This window comes from Hippoglossus hippoglossus, chromosome 9 (assembly GCF_009819705.1).
Source record: "Hippoglossus hippoglossus isolate fHipHip1 chromosome 9, fHipHip1.pri, whole genome shotgun sequence".
Lineage (NCBI taxonomy): Eukaryota > Metazoa > Chordata > Actinopteri > Pleuronectiformes > Pleuronectidae > Hippoglossus > Hippoglossus hippoglossus.
Genome location: NC_047159.1, coordinates 26657779 through 26679410, shown reverse-complemented (window position 1 = coordinate 26679410; position 21632 = coordinate 26657779). Strand labels below are relative to the sequence as shown.

General features: G+C 40.7%; 1 protein-coding gene across 1 annotated transcript in view; it reads left to right on the top strand.

Moving 5' to 3' along the window:
* The window catches only part of niban2b (niban apoptosis regulator 2b), a 38104-nt gene extending 18245 nt beyond the window's left edge, over positions 1-19859 (top strand). Inside the window, 12 exon segments of the mRNA XM_034595626.1 lie at positions 5089-5204; positions 7173-7196; positions 7198-7236; positions 7238-7279; positions 7878-8040; positions 8724-8911; positions 9149-9304; positions 13012-13125; positions 13751-13858; positions 18083-18194; positions 18427-19337; positions 19575-19859. Coding sequence (XP_034451517.1) covers positions 5089-5204; positions 7173-7196; positions 7198-7236; positions 7238-7279; positions 7878-8040; positions 8724-8911; positions 9149-9304; positions 13012-13125; positions 13751-13858; positions 18083-18194; positions 18427-19337; positions 19575-19661 — 2060 coding nt within the window. The 3' untranslated portion in view covers positions 19662-19859.
* Positions 19860-21632: the final 1773 nt, after the last annotated feature.

Here is a 21632-nt window from a genome sequence, read left to right as displayed (position 1 = left end):
TGCAGCTGTGATGTTCAGTGTTCATCTTCTTATGAAGAAGTCAGAATGTGGTAAAAACATAGTTAGCATACATATTCATTAATTGAACCTCCGATTTGTTTTCTTTTTGTTAATTAAAGCATGTTTCCTGGGACACACAGCTCGCTGGCCCCTGCTTTGTCTTCCTCTGCTCACTGAAACTAAAGCTCTGGATTTCAGTGCTGTGACAGTCGATCTTTAAAGCAGCTTAGTGCTTTGGACACTTGAAACAAGACTGTCATTTTCATTATGAATCATTGTTTACACAAAATGTGGTGCAGCTATGGTTGTGAGTCAGAGTTACACAATGATGTCTCTAACTTCCCTTCTCATCGAGGTGACTGAAATGATGAATATGTAGTGTAGTCCCTGAGGCGTTTTTTACAGTGCGGCACACCAACAGCACATTGTTTAGACTAAGTCTGCTCCTTATCAGTGTTTCATTTCTTTAAATGCCTTGAAGCTCTGGCTTTATTTCACTGTGTTTCTCCTCAGGTCTTTTAAACATAATCATTCCGGGATCTTTTTGAAGCACTGAAGGGACAAAAAGCCTCAGACTTTAGACTTACTCAGTTTTCGTTAGCTCTAATTTTCAGTCATAAAACTTGAATATGAAAACCAGGAAAGCAAGTTGTGTAGCTGACTAACCTCGCAAGTAGATTTCCATTTGCTCCTTAATGTCTGGGCAGAGCATTGATTGGATGCCTGTACGAGTTGTGAGGGCAGGGGCTGTGAAGAACCTGAAAGCGGAAATGGCACCAATAGTTAACATGCCTGAGCTGTGACACAGGCCAGCTGTATGACGTGTGAGCGGCTGAATGCTTCCATATGTTCTCTGTGTACCACACAGAGCTCTGGGACCTGCGCTGGCTTTTTAACAGCTCTTTTAAACAAGGTGTGAGTGCACCAATCTCAACCCAGGTCATAAGTCATTCTTCTCCACACAGGAGGTTCTGTCAGTGGTGTAACACAGGGCAGGGTGAACCCACATGGAGACCCGTGGGCCTATCCTCTCTGTGTATTATGTACTCTTCAAAAACACAATTTTGGGGGGGGGGGGGATGTGAATTGAAAATGACCCTAACATACGCTTACCTTTTATGAATTTGTTTTCTTGCCATGTATTTTGTGAAGCACTCTGTAACCTTGTTTAGATAAGTGCTATACAAATACAGTTATTCACTAGTTGATACTTAAAAAAGCCTTTCTCATTGTGCAAGTTTCTGACTTTTCATGGTCAGTTTATTTGAGCTATGAAAAATGGATATTGACAAGAATCCCCTCAACACACAGTCTTCAGATTAGGACATAATGTGGGATCCTTTAAAAGGGTTTGGTCTTTATAGTTGAAGTATTTTATTGATTTATATTCTCAAACAAACAAACACATGTCAACTGTTCAGAGGCCTTTGGAGTTCAGTGCCCTGTGGCACCGTCCTGCTTGGTCTAGTTGATGAAGTGTGATGCGTCACTTAAACCTAGTGGGGAAGGAGAGGGAGCTCAGTGGTGTAATATAGAGTTTCCCCTGACGGCCATGTTTCCTGCTGGAGTTGAAGTCATGTGGTTGTGATAACTGGTACAGTTTGGTCCAGAACACGTTGACAACTGTGTATTCAGAAACATAAATTCTCACCACCAGCAACAGTCAACAACAGACGACTATGCTGAGGGAGGTGAGGGGGCACGGGCCTGTAAAGTCTGTGTCTCATGTGAAGTTGACTGTAGCTATTAAACAATGGAGTTTCCCTATAGGCCAACTGAGCAAAGAATGGATATTAAGCCTCCTTCTCTGTAAAGTTGGCGAGAGCAGGCTACACTAACAGATACAGCCCACCCCCTCATATCGGCCCATCTAAAGTTACACCTTCTGCCTGACAACTGCTCCCTAACTTCTGGCCATCGACTGTGCTTCAGCAGTGTACTGTATGCTTCCCCGCCTGAAGTCTCTGGTGATGTGCAGTGATGTGCATAGGCAGGAAGGTTAGTTAGTGACAGGGCCAACCTGCTTTTTGACCACTTATAGGGACATGAAGAGCATTTCAACAAATAAGAAGTGAAACAACTTATCAACCCCACCCCACCAGTTCTGGATGTAGCACTCTGCCAGTCTAGGGGTTGACACACAACTGATCACAACTTCATCACAACAAGCCCCACTTCCACCCTGTTGATAGGAGAACTTTGAATGATATCACTTTAGAAAAGTTGTAGCATGTTATTTCATAAGATGCATCATCTGATCACTAGTTTCACAATCTCCATGAGTCTCAAATTATAGTCCCCTCCTAGTATAGGTACTGGCTGTTCATACTGGTGAATAGAACTCACAGGGCACATACTGGCTCCACAGGGCTGGATTTTTCTTTGATACACATTTTGCAGTTTCTCGCTGGTTTGTTTAGTTGTGCATCGCTGTTGGCAAACACACTCTTTTTTTCAACCCCTCTCAGTGATAAAGGCACGTTGAACAGACGGGCTGTTCATTACCTCATTTATGAAGATGTTGATATCCTCCATGTAATCTTTAAAAGTGTGCTTTGAAAAACAGTTGCATGTTGGAGTGTGTCTGCCACAGGGCAGGGCTTTGCCTCTAGTGTGGGAGATGGAGTAGCTCTCCCTCATGAGCCACAAACACTGGATCCCATGAAGCTTGATTGTTGTTTACTGACCTAATGAACTAATGCATTGCTTTGGACTCTCATCAATTAAATGTTCATCCTTGCAAACTCACACTTTTCAAGTGCCTGTAGATGGAAAGCGACTTTCCACCCGAGCCAAAGTGCTGTCCGTCTGATGTATTTAGATGATAGTTCTTCAACAGTGTAGCATCTCTGCCCTGGAACAACTGACCCCAGCAAGGGAATATGAAAGACTGCTTGTTGATTAGCAAATGTAATCTAAAGGACTCTGAAGTCAAGGGGGAAAACGAGTCCCTGGTCTGTTGTCCCTGAGACAACATTTGAGCTCCAAACATTCTGTTCAGCACCTGAAAAATGTCATAGCATCATGCTATGAGGGGTCTTCTCAGCAACAGGGACAGGGATGTCATGGAGTGTCCCAAAATGCTGAATGTTTTACATGAAGGTTTCTCATGAGTTTTCTTGCACTGTAATGCAAAGGGTTAAGATCACAGAAGAGCCTGGAAATCTGAATTTTGGGTTTGTTTGAAATCCTCTGAAAATAATAACCTCCTCTTTGAAAGGGTCTTGGAACTTCCTGTCACAGTTCATATTAGGAACTCTGGTCTTGTCACTGCCCTTCCCCCCACATACGCACACACATCCTGGCTTTGTCGTTGTGGGGAGTTTTTCACGCCACTGTCCAATAAGGCTGAACAGCATTTCAAAATCAGCATGTATATTTCATCACAGTGTGAGCATGCTTTACTGCTTCTAAGCAGATTGTAATTTACTTTGGAAGGCAGCCAACATGAGGAATGAAGAAACGTTTATCAAAAGCCTCGTCTTTCTCATGCACCATTTGACTCCAGTGTTAACTACTGATAGTGGAGCTAAACAGCACACACCAACACGCTAGTTAGTTTTTGATTTAAGCTACTTCAATCAACCACATTATATTAGATAAAAGATTCACTTCCATTTGTTTCCTTTCGTCTCATCGTACAACATGAAGGCCATTACCACATTCATTTAAAATAAAGAGGAATGGCTCTATACAGTCCTCAATACAGTGTGTTGCTGCAGTCAGAGGAAAGATACAACAGAACAGAGCAGGGTTGGTAGCAAACATGACCATTGACCCTTAGCTGGGGCAAGCGAGGGCCTGCAGTTGTTTAGATCTTGGTCTGGGTTTTCAAAGTGCTCTTGGAGGAAACTTTGGTAGATCGGCCAATCCTGGGAAAGTTCCCCACCGTTCCAGTTTTCCTCCATTGTATATAATGGCTCTCGATGGTTTTACTGGAGTCCAGAGTCTTAGCAGGGGCTTTGTTACCACTCTCAGGCGGATCGATTTCATTGACTTTGTTTCTCATTTGTTCTTTAATTCGTTTAACTCTGGCATCATGTGTCGTTGTAGTCTAGTTCACATTGTCGGACAGGTTCTATTGAAATGTGGTTAATTGGTTGACTTTGAAATTTAGTGAGCAATTAGTTTTTCCCATTGGGCCAGGTAGGTTTGGATAGCTTTTTTGAATTAATCTAAAAACTCCATTTGTGTTTACTTAGGTTTTCTTTGTCTAATATTAAATTAGTTTAATGATCTGAAAGAAGAAATGAGAAAATATACAAAAGTAAAAGGTATCAGCATATACTTTTTCACAGCACTGTAGATCTATATTGCGCATAAACAAACTGCTTGCATATGCACTGGAAAGCTCTGTTCCCATAAGGGTCATTAGCATACATGCTCTAGGAAGTATTTGGCTCCGACTTCTGGTCTGTCATGCAACAGAAAAAGACACAATGATGACTCCCAGGCACAGACACCAGCCAACAATCAGACTCATTGTAATAAATACGTATGACGCTGTCTCGCTGTTTTCAGGTCATAGCATGTTTTCTTTTGTGATGGTCCTGCATAGCCGTTATGCGCTGTGGTAGGCCATCACAGTTTTTGAAGATTTTAGAAAGCATTTTATTTGGTTTCAAAAGTCCCATAATTTTGATGATTGTGTGCGTGGAGTTTAGAGAGAAACTGCCATTCTCAGGATCCCTATGTGCGGGAGCTGCATTCATTGGGAATAACATAAAGAGTGCGAAGCCTAAATGCATATGTACATGACCATGTAATTGATTACGTTGACATTCCATTTCTTAATGGGAAAAGCACAGATATAGTTTATAACATAAACATACCTCCTTTCTATTGTACTGTCAACACATGGCAGTGTGAAGGTGAAACCCCCACGACCCTCAAACTGAAGCAGCTACATGGAATTTAACCATCTTTCATGTTATTCTTAGCACCTCTGATTTCCCCATTAGCATATGTCAATAATATTCTCTGTCTAAAACATCATGGTAATAACAAAAGGTCACTGGCACTGTTTTATTTTGATGAGGAACGTCTTCTTGTACTTGAATGCTAACCGCTACTATTGTTTTCATCCAGGTTTGTCAGAGGAGAAAAAAGTCCAAACACCAGCCTTCACTGATGCAGTACGACACTACCGCCAAGCTCAAGGGCACTATGGCACCTGGGAAATGATGTGTGGTGTACCATCACAGGTAAGCATGTCGTCTCTTGGGGTCTGCCTTTACGTGAAAACAGTATATCCCTGATGAGCTTTACAGGCTTGGTTCCACATTGTAGTGCTTGGAGCATAAATCCGACTCCCAGCATGCTTCATTCTAAGCGTGGGTCACATTAATCAGGCCACATCAGCACATATAAACACATTCTCCACATTCCTGCCTGAACTTGAGTTCTCCTTCTGTGACCGTGAACGTTCTGTCCTGTATGTACACATGGTGAGACTGCTGCAGTGTTTCAGGCTTTGAAGAGCAAACTTACTGTAAGTGCCCTCCTGCAGCTTAGTCTGGTCCGATTTCTTTACCTCTGTCACTGGACAGTATTTTGTGAATGATGCAAACACATGGAGACCTCACATTATAGACATGTTTCATATCATTCTAGACATTTTTTCTGACTCTTAAATGGCTAATTGTAGTATAAATCTTAAAGTAGCTGACAGGCTAATTCGGAACATCTAAGCATTTACTGGCTATTGGCTGTTGTGAGTTTCCACCCCTGAAAATTCCTCTCAACAACGCTAAGTGAATTGACTTTTGAACAGAACTGGTGTTTTCCTCCAGTTATTTTACAATGGTTAGAAAATCTTTTTCTATGGTTCTTACCTTATTGGAGAGGCAGTCTGAAAGCTGCAGAGACAGGGCTTATATGTGTGGGTATTCTATACAGTATAATAGTTGGCAATTAATTCATTCATTCATCTTTTTTCTTTTTTTTGTTGGTAATTTGAATTATCCCTGAGATGTTGTAAGGTTAATAATACTATGGGGGAAAAATGAATAATTTTAATTTGTGTCCAACAACATTCACCTTACAATTATTTTACAATTAACGTTCTTAACTGCCAATAATAACAATTTGTTTTAAAATATTGCAGTATTTTTAATGCTAAGTCCTGCCTGCTAATGTTTCTATGATTATCACTTTCATGGTCAAAAAGTACATATACAGTTGGTTGGATTTCTTTCAATATTGCCCACCCACCCAACTCCGTTATGGGAAACACATTTAAGACAACTTTCTTATATTATTTAATCCCTCCTCATCACTTATGTGAGATGTTAATGTGATTTCTTGCTTTTCACCAGTAATCTGCAATTGTGTCTGTTCATTGTGTTTGTTAGCAACACACTTGGAACCTTAATCACAGTACATGTAATTATAAACTGTGTTATAGACTATATATGGTATAACATAATTGATTATTTTGAGAGGAAAAAAAACTATAGGAAAATACAATAACTAACATGTAGCAATTAAAACAGTCCTATAATTACAATAAATTGTGACTCCAATCATGACTAAGATATTAAATAAATATGAGCCGTTGGTTATAGTTCTATCATCTCATGGTAAGGGTTGTCATGTTACTCAATCCTTATACTCAGCATTGTCTGCTCTACAGAAAGCTCTTCACGAAACCTAAAAAGGGACTAGACCAATTTTACACATCAAACCCTGTTTACACTGTTGGAAATATGATTGCATATGTTAGTTCTATAATACATTTTTGGCGGGCGTTTGTACATCCAGTGTAATGTATGTAACCGTTCTTCCTGATAAATTAGATGCACTGTATTTGTATCAAAAATACATAGTCAGTCAGTCAGTCAGTCATACAGAACAGTCAGTCATACAGAACAGTAAGTCAGTCATACAGAACAGTCAGTCATACAGAACAGTAAGTCAGTCAGTCAGTCATACAGAACAGTCAGTCATACAGAACAGTCAGTCATACAGAACAGTCAGTCATACAGAACAGTCAGTCATACAGAACAGTCAGTCATTACGGACCAAGCTGTAGAGAACCTGAGCCCTGGTGCTCCAACTGCTCGTTGGATAAATACAGTCTAGCTTTACCAGTATGTTTAGTTGAACATGTGCACGTGGTGAGTGGGATGGTTGTGATCCTATGAGGTGTTTGTGTCGTGTGTTCCGTAAAGATCATGTCTAACCTGGTGATGGAGGAATCTCCTTCCTGAGCTGATGGAGCTCATCTCCCCCCGCCCTGAAGGGCAAACTGCATGAGAGGCAGAGGAACTGGATGCTGGTGAGAAACTGCTTCACACACATTACGCTGCACAGCTTTTGGTAAATAAATGGAAACATATATACGTACATGCTTCAGTATCTTTCCAATGTTAATTCATCTAGTCTTCACAGGATACTGAAACATTTTGGACACAGAACTGAATAATAAAAGAAAGATAAATACAGTATTTCATACTTGCGCACAGTTTTATCAAAAGAAACCAGTTTTACAGTTGTATTGATGTGAATAAAAACTGAATCAATTGCTTTATCTCTTAGTAGAGGGACTTCACTGATTGGCTCATGTCTGTTTTTAAGAAATTCTTCTTTAATTATTGATTTGTATAATTGGCTGACCTCTTATGCACTTGTATACACACTCATTTTCATTTGCTGTGTGAAATGCATGATGAAAGCTACGTGACTGAAATTTAACAAAGTTGATATTTTAAATTTGACCCATCAGTTCAGTTTGTTTGGCTTCAGAGACAGAGTGATGAGCATGTATGCAGCTCAAATAAAAAAATATTGGGACTGTAGACGTATAAATTTGGTCATCTTGAATTAAGCAGCTGAATAGACCTGGACTCTCTGCCTGTGTTTGTGTCTGTGTGTAGATCAGTGATGCAGTGTACAGCCTGGTGCAGAGCCAGTGTCAAACCCAGTATGAGGCAGTGTTGCAGAAGTGTGAGGCGGCCCGTTCCTGTCTGGAGGCCTCCATACGAAAAGACATGGACCAGATCATCACGTCCAAGGAGCACGTCACCAACAAGATCAAGGGTTAGTGAGAGACCCTGCATTTTAACGATCTGAATTACTAAATACAAAAAAATAAATAAAAAAAATTAAAATGTGGTGTCTGAAGTGGGCCACCAGAGGGATCACAAACTGACTGACCTCCTGTTGTGTGCAGGGTTTGTTGGTGCTCCTTAAATCATCAAGTACTGTCTTATTTTTAAAAAAGCACACAAATTAAACTGTAAATATGAATCAGGAGACAGATGCAGTGGAATGTGTTAGGCAGACATGCAGTATGTAAATGCAATAAGAAAAGGTCAAATTGGTTCCATTTGACAAAGTATTAATGATAATATATGTATTGATTCATTGATAAGTGTATTACTGAAAATAAATTTAACATTTCTTCTTTAGATCTATCATAATATTTATTATAACTAATTGATTGCAGTGTCACACCTCAGACTCGTGGCCTGTATTTTGAGAAGCACTTCATGAAGGACTGTGAACACTGTTATATTCCTGCAACTTTGAAATGATCCAGTTTCTTCTGACAGCATTACAGCATCAGATGGTATTACTTATTGTTTTTTATTTAACTTTTAGTTCTTCAATGACTGTGATTTTCATAGGGGCTCAACACTGAAGGAGATGTTTGATGGAAACCATGACCTGATCAGTAAACCTCCCTCTCCCCTTTCTCATGTTCCTCCCCCTCCACACAGCCGCGGTTCTCCCCAAAGCTGAGAAGCTGTTGAAGGTGAGCATCCAGCCCTACATCAGCTCCATCCTGGAAGCCCTGATGGAGCCGACCAGCCGAGGCTTCTCAGAGGTCCGCGACGTCTTCTTCAGAGAACTGGTGGACATGAGCAAGAACACCCTCAATGAGGGCACCAAGGAGACCATGGCACAGGTGAGGAAGAGGAGGAAGAGGAGGTTAAGCATAAACTCTTAGTGTGGGCTGAGAGTCTTTGCTCGAACCACGAATGATGTGAACGTGATCTGACCTATCAAGGCCCAAAATACTACATACATTAACTAGTATCAGCATCAACTGTCTAGTAAGAAAGTAAAGTCTGTGTAACAAGGACATGAAGCCATTTCAATAGTCTAGTATGGTTTGTAAAACTGTACGAAACCTTGTCCTCAGCACATGGAGAAGATCTCCATGCTGGCCTTCCATCCAGTGAAGATGAACAGCTGCTATGAAAAGGTGGAGCACCTGAGCTTGGAGGGTCTGCAGCAGAGGTTTGACGTGTCCAGCCCCTCGGTGTTCGTCCAGAGAGCCCAGATCCTCATGAGAGAGGTGAGACAAACCACAACTGCCCGCGTTACTTTGCTTTTCAATTGAGTGTAGTCCGGCTTACGTATAGGTTAGATATTGGGCACTGGGTTGATCCACATTTCCCAGTGTTAATTCATTGTAATTTTATTTTCATTGTTTCTTCGGGGGTTAGGGGCAGTTTTTTAAAAAAAAATTTTTATCAATTATGATTAATATATATCTCAGATCTGACCAGTCAGACAGTGTAGGCTTTAAACAAGTCAACAGGAATTTGTCTAAAGATTTCTTGGAAATATCCCAGTGTAGCAAGGCATTTTAAGCTTCAGGTTTCTACACATGCTACAACAAGTGAGTTCGATACTTGGTATGGGATCCTGGATACTATAAAACCACCATATTGTAACTTAGTGGTTCTGCCCTGCTCCACGTTAGATATTGGTGAACTCAATGGAGACGACTTTGCTAAACAAGTCAATGAGTTCAGGGGCAGACAGGACAAACTCAATTCCTCCATTGTGCTAGAGTCAGTGCAGAAATCCCATGAGACACTTCACAATCATTGACCAATAAAACCAAAACTATCTGTACAACTATAAACTAGAGCGAGTAAAGCTAGGTGAACCAGCCGTTCAGAACATCCCATTCACCCACCGTCTGCACCGCTTATCCTTTGAGGGTCGTGGGTGGGGCTGGAGCCGATCACAGCTCAGACTGGGCGAGAGGCAACAATCAGTTTAGATTCTCAGACACGTGGAGAACATGCCAACTCCCCACAGTACGACCTCGGCTGAACCGGGATACAGACCAAGAAGCATCTTACTATGAGGCAACAGTGCTGAACATTGTACCAATATGCCTTCCACCCTTAACACACCCATTTTTTATTTAAGTCTGAGTTAGGCATACAGTATATTTTTTATTTCATCTAAACCAGGGTGTTGATATGGTGTTAAATATGAGAGTTGAGTAGAAAAAAAAAAATCTTTATTCAAGTTAAAACATTATTTTATAGTAATTTTATTACCTGGCTTATTTCTTTGAGAGGTAAATACTGAAAAATGCAATGACATAAAATGTCAAATGTTAAAAGCCCAGGGCCTGTATTCATCGTCCATGTGTCCAGACGTGTGCACAGCAAGCCCTCTGGCATCCAGCACCCCCATGGAGAAATCACTTATTCTGATCTCCATAGTGGGTCATGGGGCCAGCTGGGGGAGGGATGTCTGAACTTTAATTCAAGGTCATTCAGAGTTCAAGTGCTGTGAAGAAAACGTTGGCCTGGTTCCGACCTGGTAAATCTGTCCCACAGATCCGATCACAGGTTGTCGGCTCAAAGTTCAAGTGTGAATTCACCCAGGATGCATTGGGGACACATTCAGAGGAGGTCTGCGACACATGTGGCCACATTCTTTTAGCAGCTGGAAATGTGTCCTGGGCCACACTGAAGGACCGCCTGCTCCTCTTACCCCCTCTACAGTTTCATAATCAACTCAATGTATTTTCACACTTTTGAGTGCTACACGTGGATTGATCTATTTGACACAATATCAACACTGACTGACACATTGATTTTATCTTTTTTTACAATTTCAAATAAGTACAATCTTATTTCATTGTAGTCAGCTCCCCCCCCCTCTCTCTCACTCTCACTCTCACTCTCTCACTCTCACTCTCAAGGACAACTGCCTCTATAGTCAGACTGGCTAAAAACAAATCTTGTCTAGTTATTGAATAAAAAGCAGGGAGGTGAGACCTGGGGCCTGTACTGCAAAGCAACTTCAATATACCCAGGATATCTTTTCATCATCCGGCTTCACTTTACCTAACATTGGTCAGTTTGGCAAAAGGGACTTTCAACAAAGTGAGATGTAAATGATGAACTAGAAAAGAAAAACAGTAAAAATAACCTTTTAATTATTACATATTTTTTAAGTATAAGGCTAAAGATAAAACTGTATATGTGTTTGACACCTGATGCAAATATAAAGTTAAAGTGATGTCAGACTGTTTGCTGCCAAAGCAGATAGGAGATAAGGGAAGTAGTTATTGTGTGATGACCTCTGTCTGAAATGTTAAACCTGGCAGCTCCCTTGTTCTGGCACTGCAGATCAAAATAACATGGGCAGTAATAAAATATCTCGTTTCTGTTGAGTTGAGTTTAGTTTGTTAAAACTGGATTAATATATGTAATAATGTATTTTTTAAATAACTACACCGGAAATTTTGTTATTTTTTGTTATTCTGGTCATTATTGACAGAATAAGAAAGTTATCAGGTATCATGTAACAATCAAATAATCTTTTTTGAATTGAAAGTAAGTTGCAGGATACTGTAGAGTGAAAACTCTGGTTTCCAGTGATCTGATTGGTCAGTATTTGGGCTGTAAACAGGTTTTGATCTGTTATCCTGAGCTTAACCTGTTGTGAAAATGGCTGAGTGGTTCAATATAAGTTACCATGGTGATTTATCCCTGTTAGACATGGACCAGCTTTGTCAGACTGAAAACCTGAACAGCAGGATTTGTGGAAATGGAGTTGTCGTACAGGCCCCTGATCAGTGTTCACTAGGGACCCATTCTAATATCAGCTACGAGCTGACAAACTCAATATTGTCAATCATTTCCTCACATCATACACTAAAAAAGTAAAAGTTAAATATTTGCTTCAAACTCAATTTAGAAGCTGATCTGAAGTAGATGTTCAAATTTCCATTTTCTAATCTTTACTCACAAAGACTTTGATGTTTAGGGTTGAGAATTCACTTTTACACCTTTTAATATCAGTTCTCATCAGAGTAAAAGACGTCTCCATGAACAAATCTTAAATATTACAAATGCATTCTAGAACACAAAGCTCCTCAGACATCAGGCTTCAGTACATTTGACTAAAATACATGACGTGTTTGATACTTGTTGTTTTCTGGATTCTTGGATAGGGAGCTCATAATGCAGCTCCTGATAACTGTAGGTGAATCAGGTCAATATTTGAGCTTTGTTGCCACAGGGAATCATTTAGTTCATATTAGATTATCAAGCCTTGATGATATTTGAAGAGGTTGGTGGAGTCATTTGTATTCATTTGTTGTCCCTGTTTGAACTCAGTAGAACACATTCCCATCCTTCTAATCGTTCTAATAGTTAAGAATAAATTAACGATATATCATTAATAATGTATTATACTTATATATGATTCAATGATGTATGCAGGACTTTGAGTCCAATTCTAGTCCTCTGAGGTTTTTAGAAACAATTAAACATGCAGGTCAGTGTATCTGAGAGCAGACAGTTTGTGGTGATGTAGCTTCAATCTGCTCGGAGTTGAGAGGAGGCTCAGGCTGTGTCGACAGCTGCAGACACAGTAGAACTGCAGAGAGGTGAGTGCCCTCTAATAGTGGTTCAGAGAACACAGAGGCAAGTCATTTAGTCCAAAGTAGAATTTGTTAAAAGGTTTGAGCTACAAACTGTATTATAACTCTTAAACTTTCAGTATGTGTTGGTGTCAAAAAACAAATCTTTTATTTACCATTCTTAATATGATCAATAATAGCAAATCCTACTGACAATTTTCAACTCTCTGTGTGTGTGTGTGTGTGTGTGTGTGTGTGTGTGTGTGTGTGTGTGTGTGTGTGTGTGTGTGTGTGTGTGTGTGTGTGTGTGTGTGTGTGTGTGTGTGTGTGTGTGTGTGTGTGTGTGTGTGTGTGTGTGTGTGTGTGTGTGTGTCCGTCCACAGCAAATGGACGATGCTGTTTATACGTTTGAACAGATCCTTCACCAGAGCCTGGAGTCTCAGGGCACAGAGGAGCTCTGTAAGACCATCCAGCGCTGCCAGGACCGAGTCATCAAGGTAACACACCCACAAACAGGACAAGGCTAGTAGATCCAAGCTTTGGCAGCATCCACACTAATTATTTTTATTTTGTTATGTTTATATCATGCGTCCACATTGCTCCAGAGTTTTCAAGCCTCTAAAGCAGAGACTCTGGAGCCTCAATCCTGGGATTGAGTTTTAGTCTGGATGGACAGAAACTTTGATGTTGACACTGTCACATCTTTCCTGATTGGAGCTTAACAGTCACAATGTATCTTTCCCAGATTCATTGTGCTCCTATCAAATGACCCTTTCCCTGAAGAAAACAGAAAATTGAATGGAGTAAGGATAATGAATTAATAAAAACAATCCCTGATCTTTCTTTTCACCAACTTCTTTTGCAACCGTTGGCGTTGCCCTCTGCTGGTCATTTGAGGGAGTACAGGTTACAGGCACTTCCTCATTGGCTTCATCTTTCGGACCCATTTTAAGTCTTTGTTTCCACCACTGGTTACACATCTTGCTCGTCCTTAATCAAAACACTTTGAAGGAGGAAATGTCACCTTATAAATTCAGAAAGAATCAGTTGACAACTAAACATTCAATGTCAGACAACACTCCTGTGTGTGTGTGTTAATCATGTGTTTCTTGGGTTTTTCAGAAGTTTGACTATGACAGCAGCACGGTGAGGAAGCGTTTCTTCCGCGAGGCTCTCCTCCAGATCTTCATCCCCTACATGCTGAAGCAGCTCGGCCCCTCCTGTGGCTCGGTGAGCGCCTGAGTACAAACAGTGTTTCGTGTAAAAGTGCAGTGTCAGCAGAGCTCTACTGATACAGAAATTTACAGACCGGTTGAGTTGGATATTTGATGGTTTAAAGAACAGACACACAAAGATTTTGGATAAGGATCTCTTACGTTTAGTTATTAAGGAAGTTTTTTAATCAGCTCTGGCTAATAATCCAGTTCTAGTTGTAGCCAGCGGCTTTCTGATTAGTTGGGATGTGATGGTCAGGTTTTATCTGAGGGGATTTTACCTCTGATAGTACAGTGTCAGCTTTAAACTTTGCAAAATGTCATCAGTCTCCACAGGCTGTGACAGTACTGCTCTACTGACCTTTTTTTGTCATCATGATTTTTGCAAGAAGTACCAAACCTTTTGTTTTACATTTTCACCTTGTTTGGAAATAATATGGACCTTTATTTTACACATATTTATGTTGTTGCGATTTATACGTTTTCTGCTGATTGTCAGAATTCTTATTTTTATATTTCTGTTACAGGAGCTATGGGTCCACTCTACTGTAGTTACCTATATGACATTTAGGCAGAATAACTTTAACGCCTTACCATAACGGCTCATTAGCTGTCTTCCATTGACAAGTCATGTTGTTGGCAAGCTAACAGATAACCTACAAACATGTGTTTTAAAACACCAATGCTTTACCTACGAGTGAGAAAATAACAGGACTGATACTGACTTACTCACATCAGTTTGTGTGAAGCCTAAAGTGGAGTTTCAGTTCTCTCTGGTGGACAAACTATGCAACAACAACACTGTTACTAAAACAACTCTAGCACTTGTGTTTGGCTTCCACTGGATTCATTTACTGTTTTTAATAGACAATAATAAAGCCCACAATCAATTTATCTGCAACATGTGGTAATGTGTGAGGATATACATGAGGATGAGTTGTATATAATATGTTGTCTTGATGCATGTTTCAAAAAAGTGTGCATAAGAAATAGGGTTGCAAAGGGGCGGAAAATGTCCGGTAAATTTCCGGAAACTTTCCATGGGAAGTTAAGCTCGGGAATTTTGGGAATTTTGGGGAAAAAAAATTACCGCAAATTAAACGCTGAGCAATAAAAACATCATTCAAAACTCTATTTTAAAGATGTATGGAATGCAGCACACGCTGCACGTTGAATTTCAACCCTGCACTGTGCATTTCTCCATCCCATGCGCAGTGCATTCTTCCATCACATGCACAGATAATTCCCAGTATCCTGCACACTACAGCAGGGCTATTGAGGCCACACTACTGCATTAGCCCAAGGACTAGTCAGGGAAGTTTTGATGATATTACTGGGGAAAATATATTAGCATGCTGATTGAGGATTGTTCATCTAGCCTATTTCTATTCATTTATCCATCAATTGTAAAATATTTTTAAAGACGATTCCAATTGTTTAGCTAACTATTTATATCTCTGGCATTGCATTAGTGTTTTCTACAAGCTTTTTTCTCATCTTATTCTACAGAACAATGCTACGTGCACTATCTCATGTGTGGAGACATTTCACCCCAGCCAATGTAGAAGGAAAGGCTGTGTACATTTGCAAATACTGTGCAAAGACCTATGTTAAGAATGCCACAAAGATGCAGAAGCATATAGTCAAGTGCCCAAAGTTTCCTCAGGGCTCAAATCAGCTTATGACAAAACAAAATGTTTATATTTATGTCTGTATATGACAAGGTAAATACAGTTAGTATAAATTACCCACAAAATTTCCAGTTTATTCCCGTTAATTCCCGTATATTCCCGTATATTCCCGTTAATTCCCATGGAAAGTTTCCAACTTTGAATATTCCCGGAATTTTGCAACCCTAATAAGAAATAATCTAATAGCTTTAATTGATTCATATAAAATTGGCATCATGCTGAGTGACTGTCTTTTACTGATTAAGATATTTTATGGCTTAGGGACATATTATTTCCTGTAGATGTTTTCCTTTGCACTGGGGACTCTGTGCTTTTGAACTGAGGGCAGGAGCTGGACGTACTGATTTTGGGGTTGGCTGTGGTCGTCAGGATTTTGCTACTTAAGCGTTGTACTGCTTTGCTATGGTGACGGGACAACAGGGCTTGTTTACAGCCTGTAATTGTACTACCCAGTGTTACTACTGTAGAAAGCTTTGTCTTATTTTTGCCACTTAAGTATTCAAACCCAGGACTCTATGTTAAACGTGAGTATACTTTCAATGAATGACCGGTATACTGTAAATGCATTGGCTGACCTTAAAAGTCTTTGCTGGGCTTTTTTTATAGATGCATTCCACATGATCAGTGAAGGTGAAAGGATTGGTCTAACGCAGTCCGCAGCTCCACCTCATGACCTTTTACTGTAATGGGTTCAAATAGAGGGTTTGACTTGCTGTGTTTGTGGCCACCTAGACACATTTCTTTTGATTTGGTTACATTGAACAAAAGACGACTGTCATCAAACCATTTAATGAGTTCTGTTACATCGTTAGAATACGCATTTAATTACTCAGCATTTGTAAGGCGTGCCACTGGTGCCATATTATCTGCATACTTGACTAGAGTGAGATTATCTGATTTATATGATACTGCTGACCATGGTGTGAACTATCATTGTTCTGCTGATGACTCTGATGCTCCAAACCAAGTTATAAATTGCCTCTCAAGTGTGGAACAATGGATGAGCAACAAGTTTCTCAAACTAAACGAAGATAAAACCGAAATTCTTATAAATGGTACTGATGATCAGAGACAAGAGATTATTTGCAAACTTGGAAGTCTGGCGCATCACAACTAATCTACAGTAAAGAGCCTGGGCGTTACACTTGACTCAGAACTAGATTTTAATCCACACATAAACAATGTCACAAAGATTGCCTTTTATCATTTAAGAAACTTTGCAAGAGTAAGACCGTACCTCACTCTGGAAGATGATTGACTCATGCTTGACAGGAACATACATCTCTAAATGTTTATAGGAATATGTTCCAAACTGTTCCCTCAGGTCGTCTACCATGATCATTGCTCAAGATCCCAAAAACAATCTATAAGAAAGTTTGGGGAATTAGCTTTCTGTTGCTATGCACCAAAGGTTTGGAACAAACTCCCACCACACATCAGACAAGCTTCTTCTGTTGATAGTTTTAAGAAAAAACTCAAGACCTATTTCTACGATCTTGCTTTTAATTCAATACATTTTTTTAATCTTAAGTCTTTGTTTTATTGCTAACGTGTTCTCATCGATCTCTTATGTCGTGTCTTTGATTTTATTGTAAAGCACTTTGAGCTGCATTTTATGTAGGAAAGGGGCTGTACAAATAAAATGTATTATTATTATTATTATTATCTGTATTACAAATTATTTCATTTCTATAAACTGAGAATAATATTGGTGATAAAATGCAACCCTGGGGGACACCATTATTCAAAACAACACTGTCCGACCTGAAATCATTTACCTTATCTCTGCGAAGTCAGTTGCATAAAAATTGTTTAATCCAGCAAACAGATGCTGAGATTAAATGCAAGTTAGAGAGGGTTTCTGTATTGACAGTGTTAAATGCAGAGGGAAAATCCATGAATAAGATCCGTGCCCAGGCTTTTGGTTTATCAGTGTCAGATGGATACATAGGACTCTTTCCATGCATTTGCTGACGATAGGTGTTAGAGCGATGGGCCTGAAATCCTGCATTTCTTTTGCTTCATTTTTTTAGGAATGGGACATTTTGTTGATGTGTTCCAAATTGTAGGAACAGGGCTTGTGTCTATGAGCAGCAAGCACATTTCCAAACTGTTCAGCACAAACTTTAAGGGTCCTCCCCCCCAGTCCATCGGTCCTTGAGCTTTGGGGGGGTTCACCTTCCTAAGAACAGACACCACCTCCATTGATTATTGATGATTATGATTTATTTTTGTTTGATATAGTAAAGGATTCTGTTGTTTTAGGATATTGTTGATTTAAAACGGCTAAAAAAAGATATTGAGTTCATTTGCTAAATTGGCAGGGTCATTGCATTGAACACTTAGTTTCTACTGTGCTCTGCCTGTCATCAGGTTGAGGCCTCTCAATGCCTCCCGAACATTAACATGGGAAAACTTCTCCTCCACCTTTCTCCTGTAATCATGTTTTCAAGTCCTTATTTAGTACCGTAGTTGAGATAAGTGAAAATCCTGAAACCTGACGAAGATGTTGAAAGATTCTAAATGTTTTTGTTGTTGTCAAACACCAGGAGCTGCCGCGCTTCCAGGAACTGATCTTTGAGGATTTTTCCCGTTTCATCCTGGTGGAGAACATCTTTGAGGAGGTGGTGCTGCTCTCGGTCATGAAGGACATCATGATGGGTGAGTCTTAAACACTGCAATTCATCCTGTCCCTTTTTACAATCACACAGTTCATTATGTTTCCTTATTTTCAATATTGCTTTTAATGACTACCTAAGTAGATAACAAATAGATCAGTCTCAAACATCTCACCATGAATAAACTAAAAGTCATTATAAAATATATATGTTTAAAAAAAATACATATACCAAACATATGAAACCCTGTTTTAACCTCTTCTCTCTGCCTGTAGCTGTGAAGGAGGCGGCGGTCCAGAGGAGACACAACCTTTACAGGGACAGCATTGTCCTCAGCAACAGCGACCCCAGTCTGCAACTGCTGGGAGAGAACCCCTCCATCGACTGGGCCAAGGAGCACGGAGGAGCTCAGGAGGAGGCGGACGTAGCAGAGGAGGACGCTGAGGGCCACTGTGAGAGTGAAGGTGGGGAGTCCCAGAAGACGAGGAGGATGAAGCAGGTTGTGTCCATGATCCAAGTGGAAGAGTCCTCAGTCATCCCCAACGAGTCGTGCATTGACGTGCCCGGCAACGAAGACATCCCAGAGGGGGATGAGGACGAGGTGGAGAAGGAGGAAGATAGGGAGGAGAACTCGGACGGTAAAGCTTCTCCTGACCAGATTAAATCTGCAAGTCCGAAAGCTTCAGAAAACCCTCCGGCCTTGTCTAATGGATCTGCTCTGAAGGAGGAGGAAGCCAAACCAGAGGAGCAGGTTAAACAAATCCCTTGCATGGTTGAATCTGCTACAGAAAGTGTTTCGTTCTCAGAGGAGAAGGAGGCGGGAGAGGACAGTCAGCCGGCGCTGGATGAACAACCACCCTTCAACCAGGAGGAGACAGAGGAGACATTGCCCCCGGCACCTTCTCCCAATGAAATCCCATCAGGGGCTACAGAAACAACCCCACCAGAGGTGGCCGCTGACTTTTCCCCACCTCCGCATGATGACAGCGGTTTCCAGTCTCCCACTAGTGATGGGGCAGCGGCAGAAGAGGCAGTGGCCTCGCCGCCAGCAGCGGAGCAGGCAGGGGAGCAGGCAGAGGTCCAGGCAGAAGGGCAGACAGAGGGGCAGACAGAGGGGCAGGCCGAGGGCCAGGCAGAGGGCCAGGCAGAGGGCCAAGCAGAGGGCCAGGCAGAGGGCCAGGCAGAGGTGCAGACAGAGGGGCAGACAGAGGGGCAGACAGAGGGGCAGACAGAGGTCCAGGCAGAAGGGCAGACAGAGGTCCAGGCAGAGGTCCAGGCAGAGGTCCAGGCAGAGGGGCGGCAGGCAGAGGTCCAGGCAGAGGGGCGGCAGGCAGAGGTCCAGGCAGAGGTCCAGGCAGAGGTCCAGGCAGAGGTCCAGGCAGAGGTCCAGGCAGAGGTCCAGGCAGAGGGGCGGCAGGCAGAGGGGCAGGCAGAGGGGCAGGCAGAGGAGACGAGTACCGCTGCCCCACCAGAAGCCAAAACCAATGACTCTGAGAACAGAGAGCAGTGACAACATGGTGTCCACTTGTCTGACCTGAACTGAATCATGCCCTGTCATTGTCCCTGTCTTTGACAAACCTAAAAACACACTTCATGCTGTTTGAACCACATCAGTTTCCACACGAGTTCCAGGCATTTATTCACTCAGCAGATTGTTTTCACCGAGCAGGGCTCAGGTGCTGTCATCTATTTTTTTTAATGTTTTTTTTTTTTTCTATGTCTGTAATTTTCAAATTTTTTGGATGTGAATCCTCAGCAAACACATGAGCTCTCTATCCTCATAAGTTCCACACTTTTCTTTTCACCTATATGTATAAATGTGAGCACAGTGGACGACCTTCAGTCCCTAATGGTTCTAAACATGACAAGTTGAAGAACATCTGAACACAGGCGCTGTTAGTGAAACATGTGTAAACTGATTTGTTTCACCTCTGAGTGGCCTTCAGTAACATTAGGAGTATTGTATGCCATGTGTCAGTGCGAGTACAGACTGTACCATTGGAAATTCACTACGGTGATGGGCATCTCAAACCAAGTGACGTAAAAACATCCACAATTCTTATTTGCGCAATAAATCTCATTAATCAACAGAAAATCATTTCCAGAATGAGGAAACTTCTCAGAGGTGGTTTTCATTAACTGTCTTCATGTACATGTGTTGGTGGGAGTAACACTATCTTATGAGTTTGTGCTTTAACAAAGCTTATGTGTATGTGTATATATATATATGCGTCTATGACCAATCTGTCTTTTTACAAATTTTATATAATTTCATCAGTGTCTATACTGACTACTCCATCCCTGTTTTATTTATTATTCTGCACCCCTTCTCTTTTGTGACCAATTTCCTTTTAGATAAATTTTACTCTTGTTTTCAAATGAATGTTATTGATAATAAATCATTATCGATTAAATATTATCATATTGTCTTCGGTTCATTTGTTACAACCTGAAGGACAGTAGGTGAGGCACAGTTCCCGCTGACAAAAGCCATTTTGGAATATTTTGAAACATCAAAAATGGCTGCATTCCTTTTACATGTGGGTCAAATGATGCAGAAGTTGCTGAAAAAATTATTCCTTAAATATCCCTAATGAATAGATTAAGAGTTGTGTCCTCTGTGGGCCATGTACACACATTGCAGTAGAGTTTCAAACCAACATATTACGTGACATGGAAGCTATTAATCATGTTTACGTAAAATCATTATTCATAGAATAACAATATAGTTCTGGTCCTTTGTCAGCTATGCAGTCATAAAGTTAACTGATTTGGGTCAATGGGTCACATGACACGGAATCTATTGGAAACAATATATATTTAGATTGATATATTGGTATTCAAGTTTTTTCATGTTTGTGGTGTTTCTGGATTTTTGAGTGAATTTAACTTAATATTTGTGCTTTTACTGGGTGTTTTGTCTTCAGGGGCCAACGTAATGATCAGGCTTTTTCTAAATTAGGGCAGTGTAAGAATAAGGTGAGCTCATTTAATTTGATTGTGATCAATTTAAACATTGATCTTCATTGAAATGGTTGGAGACTTTTATTATTAATATTATTTAATGCCACTTTATCCCTTGATACAAGTCCACTTCCAGTTTATCATCTTTACCAACTCACAAGTAACCACGGAGGAAAAAAATCGTGAATTATAAACAAATATATTTATTAACAAAATGTATTTTTTCTTCAGTGTGGACAAAGGCCAAAATAACAAACAAAAAATGTATTTACGATAACTAAACTTCTTCACTCACAAAAAGAGGAGAGTGCATGGTGAAAAGAAAATGGCAGTTGTCCCCGAATGACTCCTGAACAGGAAGCCAGGCGCATGGCACAGAAAGAACAGAGTAGTTGTGATGTGGCTGGTTGGGAGAGGAGGGACTTTAGTGTTCCCTTGTAGCTCAGCCCCACCATCTCGGGTCGTCTTTTACAAAGCGGCAGGCCAATCAAGATCTGCTATGATCCACCGGTAAATC